At 49.2% G+C, this 11,526-nt stretch overlaps 1 protein-coding gene across 7 annotated transcripts in view; it reads right to left on the reverse strand.

Annotated features, from left to right (window-relative positions):
• Positions 1–1,319: 1,319 nt before the first annotated feature.
• Positions 1,320–11,526, reverse strand: part of NFASC (neurofascin) — a 55,471-nt gene continuing 45,264 nt past the window's right edge. For 5 of the 7 annotated variants that reach the window (XM_075521492.1, XM_075521493.1, XM_075521491.1 and 2 more), the window contains 3 exons: positions 8,107–8,238; positions 7,454–7,523; positions 1,320–1,565 (listed from right to left, as the gene is read on the reverse strand). In XM_075521492.1, the coding sequence (XP_075377607.1) occupies positions 1,334–1,565; positions 7,454–7,523; positions 8,107–8,238 (434 nt within the window). In that variant the 3' untranslated portion in view covers positions 1,320–1,333. Of the gene's footprint in view, positions 1,566–3,835; positions 3,848–7,453; positions 7,524–8,106; positions 8,239–11,526 lie in introns of all 7 variants that reach the window. The other 2 variants (XM_075521494.1, XM_075521488.1) reach the window with 1 other exon arrangement.

Consider the following 11,526-nt stretch of genomic DNA (forward strand, 5'->3'; position numbering starts at 1 on the left):
CCGGTGCCTGGGGAAGATGCGGACCTCGGGTCCTCCCGCCGTGTGCCTTCCTCCCTGCCTCCCGAGGGACGCACGTCCCCGAACTGTTCAAGCTGCTGATCGGGAGCTGCGGTGCAGGTCGGCAGCAGGGCATCCTCCACCCGATCCTGGGGGTGCTTCTCATCCTGACCGGGCAGCTTTGATTTTTAAAAATAAGTGACTCCTGGTCCCCTCATCCTATGTTAATACCGGTCCGGCTTCCACTCCCTCTTTGCTACATAAGATTTATGGAATTGCCTTTAAAAGAAAGCAGGCGTGGTCAGGGGGCACTTTCTCCCCAAATTCTTACAAAGCAAAGATTAAACCAAAACGATTTGCCTGCAATTACCCAGGCAAGCAATGCTGTTATCCTGGGCTCGGAGGGTGAGCAGCACCTGACTGTCCTTCCACGAATCCTACAAGCTCTTCTGCAACCTCTTGTCCTCTGAGGATGCTCCGGAGCCCCGCGGGGGTGGTGGGTGCCCTCCCCGTGGGCTTTGCAGGGGGGACGGACCGCGGAGCCTCAGCACCAACGCAAGTTACGGTGCCAGGGAAGCCGTAGGGGACCCGCTCTTCTCTGCGTGGGTGCTGCTTGATCTTTCGGGAAGGAGGTTGTGGTGCTGACTAGTTTGGGAGAGGCTATGGGCAAGATGCTGCTGTGAGGATGGACGTCTCGGTAATTCAGTGCCGTGGTGTCGTTACCCAAAGATCCACCACTTTCCTCCTTTCATGCATTTATGTTGCTCTTGCTACTCTGCCCAGGCCCCACTTACCCCTCTTCACTTCCCAAAACTCTTTTTTTTTTTTTTCTTTTTCTTTTTCCCCCCTCCCCCTCTTATCTGGAACCTTCCTGTAAAGATTAAAAAGAATAATTTTTAACTCCCTCCCAAAAGAACAAAAAGGGCCTTGGGGAGCCTGGGTGGCCGAGCCCATCGTGGCCCCTGCCGGGCTGGCTCTGGGCGCTGGGGCCAGCCCCGAAGCTGGGGTGCAGCTCGAGCATCCCCCTCCTCCTCCTCCAGCCCCTCTGGCTCAGCCCAGATTTCCGCTACAGCTACAACCCATCCGTGCCCCGGGAGTCCTTGCCGTTTGCTTGTTTGCTAAGGATAAGATGGCATCGGCAGCCACCTGGTCTGCCTGTTCGCTTGGATTTTTTCTTTTTTTTTTCTTTTTTTTTTCTTTTTTTTCTTTTTTTGTTTTTGTCATTGTTGGTTGGTTTCATTCACGCGTTTCTGTTGGAGGTAGTGGCGGCGGGGCTGTTGTTTAACCCCCATCCACTACAAACACCTCGGGCTGTTTGTGGTTTCAGTGCATTGCGCTATGCCAACGAGTAGATAGCATTGACTGGGGAGGTGGCTTCCGAGCTCTCGTTGCCTTCGGTCTCCTCTTTGTCCTTCTTCACTGTGTACTGGCCGATAAAGGAGCCGTCCTCGTTAAACTGCCCTTCGCCCCCCTCTCCATAGTCCACCAAGCTATCGTCACTCTCCTGCTGCTTTATCGTGCCGTCCAAGGAGGTCTGGCTGTTTGGCAGGGGTTTGTTGTCTTCATCGCTGGGTAGCAGAAGACAGACAGACACAGTAAGGATTGAGAATGGGGCTTACAACCTTTAGCCAAGGTCTGGATATTCACAAATAAATCCAGTGTGCGAATATACTGACCAGAGACCACAAATGCGGGGTGCTCTGGCTGCAGACAGCAAGCCGTGGTGCGTCTGACACCTACGTGAAGGCGGGGGACAGCCTCTGCGTAGGAGGCCCACAGCTGCCTGTGCAATTGGTGCTGTGGTTGGTATTTCCGCAAGCCCAACCTTCACGCTTTTTCTTTTTAGAAAGCAATTTTGGTTTTGACCTATATTACATACGATGCTTAGATCAGTCCAACTGGATGTACGTTATAAATATCCTTTCCTTGTCATTGCTTATATTCTTTCTTTCTCGTAGCGGTTTTAGCCAACCTTGGTGTAACCTGGTTTGTTTCCAGGTTTCCTTGCAAAAAAAACCCCACACTCGGCTGTTTAGATAGCTACATGCAATGGGGAGCACTCTCAAAGCACTGCGAGGGGCATGTATAGGATGCCAAGTTCTGTGCAGCTTCCAAAACTCATGGGAATTTACCTTTCCAAGCTTATTTCTGAGCATCTAAGCTTGTTTGCTCAATTCTTTATCCTTTTCGCTTTTTCACTAGAAAGATTAAGCCAGGTCACTGAAAAATAAATAGTCTGACCCACAGGAAAAAAACAACCCTTTAAAGAAACCCTTTTAACAAAAAAACAGGGAAAAGCTGTTTTCTCTCCAGAGGGAAAGGGCTGGTATCTCATAAATACAGATAACATTGGTGGAGGATGAGCGTGGATTGCTATAAATAAAAATTAATTTTCGTATCAACTAGTCCTTAGTTCATGTTTGATCTTATGTCCAGCATGCAAATTCTGTAATATTCCTAAAGGAAGCACATATGTACCTTAAACATTTGTCCTCCCACCTCATTCCTGTCTTTTTATTGTTGTTGTTTTAGCTTGGGACTCATCAGACTCGCTCCCCAGCACGGCGTTCTACTCCGTTCCTTTATTTTTCTTCAAATCGGTAAAAGCACGGGGCTTTGATTGCAGCCCTTGATAGCTGGCGTCCGCGCAAAGGTGTTTGCCTCCCGCAAAGGCACAAGACACACTTTGCCTGGGCCAGGGAGCAAAATGCTCTTCGGCTGGGGAAGGCATTAAATCTCTCTCATGCCATTTAATTAATGGCATCAGCCCCTACAGTGGGAGAGGAATTTGGTATCCCACAGTACAACACGCAGCTTTCTAACGTATTTCCTTATATCAGCACTTTGTGAATTAAGCAATAATACAAAACCAATATTTGAGGCCTTGTGTTAACTTGGCATCACAATAAAAAATAACTTGTTAGCTTTGAAAGCAGCTTCTTTCTGGGGGGAGGAGGAAGAGAATTCAGTCTGCAAGCAGGACTGCCAGTTAGAAAGCCCAATAAATGCCAAGTAGAGAGTGGCAAAACCCAGATCCCTTTAATTTGCAACATCCTTTCCCAAGTTTCGGGGTTCAGTTAAAGCTGAATCTAGAGCCAGATTTTCCCTAATGGGGGAGGAGGGGGGTGTTGCAGCAGCAAACACCCCAGCAGTGCATTTCCCGAACCTGCCCCTTGGTTTTACCTCTCTCCAGTACTATTTATCCTGTTAGTGCATTAGGAGGGCGAAGCAGATATTCATCAGCGTCTTGATGCAATATAACCCTGTTAAAATGGATTTCTGTGGGGTTTGCTGATGTGTGCATTAGAGAACCAGAGCACCCAGATGAAAACCATTTGGGAAACGTTGTCCTGAGTTGCATAAATCATTGAGAAGAGGGGGAGGCTTGAGCCGGAGGGAGGGTTTTCAGGACTGAGACAAAGAGTGGGCAGATCGGTCAGGATCTAGCGTTTTTTTGCTCGTGTCCCTTGCCACCATCCCCTGGGTGTCTGGCATCAGGGCACTGGATGCACCGAGGGCATCGGCCCCAGGTCCAACCCTTGGCTGGTCCCGCTACACCAGGAGGGATCAGCTGCTTGGGGGTGGGGGGCCTGGCCGGCGCTCGGGGGTGCCCCCAGCCCACAGAGCGTTTCCAAGCAAGATGCAACTCGCCGGACATGGGGGTACCCCCGATGCCAGCGGGAGTTAGAGGGGTCTTGTTTAATGTGTTAGGTGGAGGCAGGTACGTGGGAATAGGGAGGGGAAGGTATAGTTTCAGCTATAAAGAAATAAATAGCTAGAAGGAAGGAAAATAAAAAAAAGCTAAATGTGCCGGACTTCTGGCAGCACGTGGTCCTACCTTTCAAGAGACCTTCATGGTCCATGTGGATAGACCAGGTGAAAAGGAGAAGAAAGGATGGGAATAAAACAGAGAGAAGCAGAAAGAGCCTGATCAGAGAGAGATATGATGAGGTCTGCATTTACAGGGGCAGTGCTAAAAACCAAAAAGAAACGTCTGCATTCCTCATGGAGCTAATTGCCTCGTTATACCAAATGGAGCCGGTATAATTGTTCAGAGCTGGATGAGCCTCATTGGCTTCCCCGAGAAAGCTAATACAGAGCAGCAGTGGATGGCGCAGGTGGGAAGCGGGCTGTTTGCCGTCAGGCTGTTCAGAAAGGGCTTGGGGTTGAAGTCCGTTAGCGAGCGGCTGCAGGGAACAGCGGTCGCTGCTGGGGACCGACATGCAGCAGGACAAGGGCCAAGTCAACGGGTCGCTCTGTTTCCCCTCCAGCCTTCTGCTGGGTTTCCACGATATAGTCATGCACCGGCATCACGTTATCTATTGACAAGGCTACACCTCCCCAGGCTGCTTCGCCAGACCTCTCCTCCCCTCGCTAGGCTCGGAGGACGGCTCTGTGTCCTCCTGTCTTGATGTCTGCTGAGATGGTCCGTTCGGGGCAAGCTGGCACTGCCTGCAGTGTGTAACATGTGCCACAGGACGCTATCCTGAATCGCAACTGGAACCCAGAAGCTAAAACCACTCAACTTTCCCTTCCCAGCGGCCAGGGTTTCCAGCCGACCCCCACGTGCAGCTTAAACATTTGGTATAATGAGGCACAGTCACTGGCACAGAACATTGTCCAAGGATAATGGTCTCCTGCTTTGAAAATAAGCTTCTCAGCTTAGCCTCTGCTCAGGAAAACCATTATTCTGTTAGTAGAACAGAAAGATGTGACAGTATCTCTTAATTATAGGCTGCAGAGATTTGAAAGTTGCATGCACAGGGCATTAAGGACGTGAGATATGATGAGAGCATATCAGACATGCTATGTGGAGGTGGGGAGGGAAACCAATGAAGAACTCACGTCAGTTCAATTCCTGTCCTTGCTTGAAATACTAATTGCTACCCTCCTTGAGCCTAACATCGCAATCATTTTGAATCTTAATCAGCCAACAGTGTTTCGTATCAATCCTTCAGGTTCACCTTCCTTTCTGCCTCCTTGAGGGAAGCCTCCTATTAACTTCTCCCAGGAAACCTGTTGTTCCTGAGGAGGAGGGGGCAAAGTTTATGGGTTGTTGGGGTTTTGTTGTTGTTGTTCTTGTGTGCTTGGGTCGTTTTTCCCCATCTAGTCCATGGGACAGTGTGATTGAAAATGCGGGGGCATCTTGGAGCTTGGTTGTTGCCCTTCTACTGAACTCTGCCTTTAGCTTGCAAACTTTTGGGAATGGGGCTGTCAATAAAAGTTTGAGCTTCAGCTAAGCAGAAGCTGCTGTGTAGTAGGATGAAGGATTTAGCTGTGTAGTAGGATGAAGGATTTACCCCATTCCTTCCCGTTGCCTGGAAGGCAATGCCCCTTGGATGGCGCTCGGGCGGTAAATTCAGCATTGCTGACTGCCGCAATGCTGCCAGCCATGCCAAGAGCTTGGTTTTCCTTCTACGCAAGGCAAGTGGTCCCTGGCAATGCAATTGCCTTAGGAGCGATGGGGGTGAGGAGGTCTTGACTGCAACCGCCTCAACGGACTCTTGAGAAGCAGATCTCTGAAATCAGTGCGTACTGCCAGAAGCTCGGCTGTGGAGACCTTGTCTGAGATCCAGGTGATGGAGCGGAGCCTGTAGGGTTCTGTGTGGGTAGCTCCTGGCTGATGAGATGTTTCAGGCTTGCTGCACGGTATTTACACCGTCCCACAAATCTGGGAACCAAGAGGATCCCTGTTGTGACTCAGAGCGTTAAGGGGACTTGTTTTGGTCAAAGTACGGACACTAGCCGTGCAGTATGCAGTTGGGTTTATGGCTTGTATCTGTACAAGGAGCACTGCCTACGCTTGTAAAATCACGCTTGGGAAGAGATGCGTTTGATCCGGGGCAAAGCCTGCAACAGGACCAGGCTGAGCTAATTTCTTCTCTGCTGTTCTCTGTGTCCTGGCCAGGAATCTGAAGGGAACATCCCCAGTCTGCGATTTGTATGCGGACTTAATGTAATTGCTCTGGTGTGGCTTGCCGCCAGTAGAAGTGATAACCAAATTTCACAGGGAGTTGAGGAAGGCGTTGCCCCCGGGTGTTGTTTAGGGCAAGAACGAATGGCGACCTTTGCCTACAACATGCCGCTTATTCTGGTTCCTGCTGGGGGTGTATTTGTGTTCTGTATCGTGCTATCAGAAGACTGGGGAGCTTTGGGCTTACGACAGCCTTTGGAGAAAAAGAGTTGCTACTGAAATGGAGTTACCATGCTACTAACAATATAAATGTGATCGTATTGAGGGCTGCAGTTGTTCTACTTCCATTTATGTATTGTGTGCAGGCAGATATATTCATTTTGCTTCCTCTAAAGTCTTTGGCGGAACACGTGTGTCTTGTTACATCCCTTCCTGAATCGTAAATAAATTCTTCCTATCTTTGCTACCTCAATTTGTAATGCTAGGAGTACTGGTAATGACACGGGGTTTAATTAACCCCCATTTTGAAGTCAGGAGAAAAATTCCTGCTAGCCTAATTGGGCTTTGGATCCAGCTCAGATGGAAAGGTGCATTTTAATTCTTGAAAGAAAAGCAAAGCCCACTGTAGGTGCTCAAAGGGCGAGCTGGCTGCGCTGTAAAACATCCCCGTCATCTGTCAAGTGTGGGCAATCCAATGAGACCCGACACCGTTACCTGCTCCTGCTCGGCAACCGTTAACGGCAGCAGAGCTGTGAATGCTGCGTTGCACGTGAGCAGGCTTGCGAGAGCACTTGCCCCTTTCTGAAATACCCTGGGATTTTTGCTGGAGTAAAAATGGGTGCTGCTGCTCTTCAAAGGATGCCGTTCTGTGTGAAAGCAGCTGAGCAGAGGTGGGGGCAAATCGGAGCGGTTTTGGCTGTGCTGCAGCCCTCGGAGGGTGTTTCTGTAGGGTTTGCCTGGGGACCTTGCAGAAAAGCCTTGATTGGAATGCAGGCAGACCCCCAAATCAGTATTCTTGCATGCCTTCAGGGCTGATCCAAACATAACTTTGGGCATTTCTCCCCTGGATACTCTCTTATGGGTAGGAGAGAGGCTGAGCTACAGGGTGATATACCTGAAATATCCTCAGGCTGCCTCAGGGTTTAATTTTTTTTTTTTTTTTTTTTTTTTTAATGTTAGGAGTGTCATTAAAGTTGATCTGCGCCTGGCGAGAGCTGTGCCCTGGGTAGCTGATGCCAGAGTCCCAGCTCTCTGCCTGGACTGATCCTCCCAGGCTGAGACAGGGAAAGGAGGAGACCTTAGCAGCATCCTCACAGCCTGGTTACTCTTCCAGGGTTTTAGGCAGGAAATGTTTCCTTTGGTAGAGGACTTGCAGAGGGAAGGAGGCAGGAGGAGGAAGGTGGGAGGAATAATTTAAGAGGCTGTGTCGCACCGCGGTGCTGCGGTTACGTGGAGGGGTAGCGTGGTGAGGTCTGTGATGGCTGGGAGTGGGGCTGATGGGGAGACGTGGTCGCGTGGGTACTCATGCCAACGGGCGCGTACCTGTAGTCGAACGACCCATCTTCTACGTTCTTGTCTTCGGGATTTAGATGCTCATCTTTATTGTCTCGCACTGTAAACAAGCACATCCCCAACATTCGTGTTAAAAAGCAATACAGAAGATACAAGCTTTACGAGATGGTAACAGCAGCTGGCGTTGAGGCTGTCTTTGTGAAATCCCTGCGGGGTGAAGTACAGCTTTTCATTGACTCGGTAAAAAATCCCCAGCTGGGAGGGCTCGCAAAGGGTGCTGCTGCGGTGGCACCGGGGCACAGGCACTCCAGATAGCAAGAGAGGATGTATTAATAATTGGTGAATTTTCTTAAGCCTTATCTTTGCTTTGCAAAAATTTAATGAGATTTTTGCCTGAGAAGATGTTTGTCTAGATGAGGACGAGCAAATTTGCAGAGTAGAGGTTGGGTCATGCGTAGCAGGAGTGTCCAGCGCTGCAGCCTAAAGTCTGCGCAGCACAGAGCCCTCACCCGACCTTTAATTAACTGAAATGCTTCCCACTAATAATAGTGTTCCCACTACAGAGAAAGAAAAGCCCTTGTAATCACAAGCATCTATCTGAGAGCAATACAATTTGATTAGCCCCCAGAAGCCTGGAGATGTTTAAACCATGAGCACAAACGATTGCCATGCAATGCTCTTACCTGGATATTTCCCGCCTCTGCTCCTCTTAATGAAGCAGACGATCAACAGAATAAGGACCAGGAGAGCTATGGCACACATCAGCCCGATGAACCAGCCCTGCGTTGCGATGTCCACGTGATTCTTGGTATAAGCTGGGAAGAAAATGGAAAGAAAGAAAAGCTGTAAGGGACAGACCAGAACCACAGAGGGAAATAGATGAATAGTAAGACACAGTCCGCCGGCTTAGAAATTATCTTTAGCGCTGCATTTGTGTGTCTGTGTGTATCGACCAGGTTATCTGAGACCGTAGCACAGGCATCTGTGGCGCTTTTTTTTTTTTCTTTTGTGGTGGTAGGTCAACTCAACGTTTTAGCAGGAGCTACAAACAGCGAAGGGTCACAACATAAAGTAAAACCTAGCGTAGACCAGCGAGAAAGGTGCATTGCAAATAATGGCAAAAGAAGCTGGGTAACAGATCTGATCTTTCATTTACTGTGTCTGAAAACCACCCTGGAAGCGAGAAGGTCTGAAAGAAACGTGCCCAAGCGGATCTGGTCCCTGGTGTCCAGTGGGGCTGAGCAGCACCGCTGGACCCAGAGGGTTGCTGAGATTTGAAGGGCTCACGAGCAGCCTCGAGCTGGGAGAAACCTGAATCCTGCAGGGCAGCCTTGCCCGAGCTGCGGAGGCGATGGGCAGCGGCTCTGCTGCCACCGCTGCCGAGGTCCTGCTGCCTTTGGGTGGCCTTGGGGGGGGTCTCCTGGACTGCGAGGTGGGGGGGACTGGTAGAAGCCCACCGAGACTTGGCCAATGCACGAGAGGGGACGCAGCAGTGGGAACGGCTCTTCAAGGAATGACGGCTGGGTCCCAGATAGTTGAGAGGTGGTCTGATAGAACTGGAGGGTCTTTTCTCCTGGGGCAAACTCTTCTATGCCGCTGCTTCCAGCACCCTCACAAGGCTATTGAATATTAATATGATTAATACCAAGCGAGGAGGTGTCTTGTTCCCCAAAGAACGCTCCGGCTCCTAACTGCTGTGTCCTCCCTCACGTACTCTGCCTTCTTGTTTGCAGCTCCCATACATGGTCAGACAGACAAATCTGTGTCCTATAAATAGCAACAAGCTGCCATTTTCTGGCTCTCATTGACATGCACTTCATATTCAGCAAGACAGAGCAGAGGAGAAAATAACCTTCAGCGCAGCAGGGGGGCTAAATTTAACCAGACTGCAGTGCAAACAGAGCTAGGTATTCCTGGCAGGAACGCGGGAGATCTGAGCTGGATGAGATCGAATTGGGATTTAGCGGGGGTTTGCCTGAAACGGGCAGGACGGCCCAGCGAGCGTCCTTTTTGGTGCCCGCGTGACAAAAACCAAGATGGTGCTTACAAAGAAAGCATAAAAGATAGCCCTCTGTTAATGTGTGCTGAATGAAAGGCTCATGTAAAAGAGACAACAGCTTTAAAAATGGGTTGAGTCGGGAAACTTTCCTAACCCACCCCACTTTAGGGCTGCAAGCGCGCACTTATTCCATCAAAATTGAACCCAAGAGAAGAGGTGCTTTCCTTAGGATGGAATCTAAGCCACGTTGTCGGTAGCTAAGTGCAGCCCAGCTGTGATGAGGAAATTCACAGACAAAAGAGGAGGACGACGAGAAAGAGTACCATTTGATAAAGAAATTGTGTCGGACCCTGAACGCTGTATGTTTGTGAGCGGCACCGAGCTCCTGGGGAAGCCGGGGGAAGCCGCTGCCTAATGGTGCCTTGGCTCCCTTTTGCTTCTTTTCCCTCTCACGCTGCCACATTTAATATTTACCGTTAGCACAACCTGAGCTACGTAGCCCTTGAAGATGCACTTTTTATAATGGAGAGAATGAGATTATAACAGAGTGGAGCTGAGAACTGGATTCAATTAGCTGAGTGCTTGGGGAGGAAAGGGGAAGGAAGCTTTACTGGAGAGCTTTGAAATGGAAGAAGATTGTATCAGCAGTCCTGATGGGATGGGATTTCTACAGAAACCAATGCTAAGGGAGAAATAAGGGGGTCTTCAAAGTACGAAATGCCAAAGCAGCCCGAGAGGTGGGTTTCATGCCACCCATGTGGATGGGGGCTGAGTTTTACAGGGAGGGAGGATTTTGGGTACCAAGTCACCAGGGGATCTTGCAGTAGGATTGTGGCACTGCCTATCGCCAAGGTAGAGGTATAATTGCCATCCTTCCCAAAAAAGCAACAGATGACGACAAAATTATAGTCACAGCAATCTTGTATTTAGAGTAAACGAGTGACTGTCATTGCAGCATTCGGAAAGAGAAGATTAAGTACATGGCTGTCAGAGAGGATGTTTTGATTGGCTTTAATGTAAGGCCAACGTCAAAGGGAAATAGTGGAAAGCAGCTGTGTAATCGAACAGGTATTGATTTGAAATGCAACTGCAGTGACTTTTTTTTTTTTTTAAATTAATTATAATTTTGTGGCAGAGAACGTGTTACCTAACAGTCCCAGTTTATATGCCAATAGCGAAGCTGTGTTGCACCGACAGAGGATCAGCAAAATTTTTGTCTTTCTTTGTAAAGCAGACCGTTGGGTATGTAAAGTCTCCTTAGCTCCAACCTTGCATGATCCTCTTCCCAGTGTTTGTACAGGCTGGGGAATTTTTTTTATTTTATTTTATTTTTTTAAATTTAGCAGACCTCTTTGTATTAAGCTACGTTTGTAGTTTCAAAGTGTCCTTTACTACTGGAAGGAACTCTGTTGGGTTATTGAGCTGTCTGTTAATCGGAAGCGAAGTCAGAGGGCAGTGTCCTGCAGCCACAGCGCAGGCAGACTACTTCTTATTTATCTCCCCTCAAACTGAAGAAACCTTTAGAATAGCTATTTGCAAAACATTAAAACACAAAACCCACAAAAAAACCAAACAGTGCTTTTTTGTCAAAAGCATTCCTGATGGCGTATGATTGTCAGCGGGGGCTGAACACTCGTGTCAGCAGTATCCAGCCAGCAAAGAAATGGATCCGCAGCATTTCTGCGTGCGGGGACGGCGATAGCTCTGCGCATCCCACCGTGCCAGGGCTCGGGTCACCAACCAGCCTCTGCCACAGGGACAAAGGTGGCCCCATCCTTTAGTCTCAATGACAACATCAGTAGGAACCCCTCAATTACAGAAAACAGATATGCCGAGACTGCCGGCATCAAGCAGCCACGGATATTGCTTTCTTTTCTCTTTCTTTCTAATGGTTTCTGCCCCTTGGTGTCTGTTGTGCAGGGGGCTGCCCCCTCTCCCCCCAGATCCCAAAGCGGGTGAAAGCAGGCGAGAAAAGAAAAGAGACGGGTCCGCATTGGGAAATAGTTAGGAATAGTTGGGAAATAGCGTCCAGAAAGGCACATTGCATGGTATGGGTGGGGGCTGTCGAGCTGCTGGTGATTTCTGGGGAGGGTCCAGAAGCAGA

Source organism: Mycteria americana, chromosome 20, assembly GCF_035582795.1.
Source record: "Mycteria americana isolate JAX WOST 10 ecotype Jacksonville Zoo and Gardens chromosome 20, USCA_MyAme_1.0, whole genome shotgun sequence".
NCBI classification, from domain to species: Eukaryota; Metazoa; Chordata; class Aves; order Ciconiiformes; family Ciconiidae; genus Mycteria; species Mycteria americana.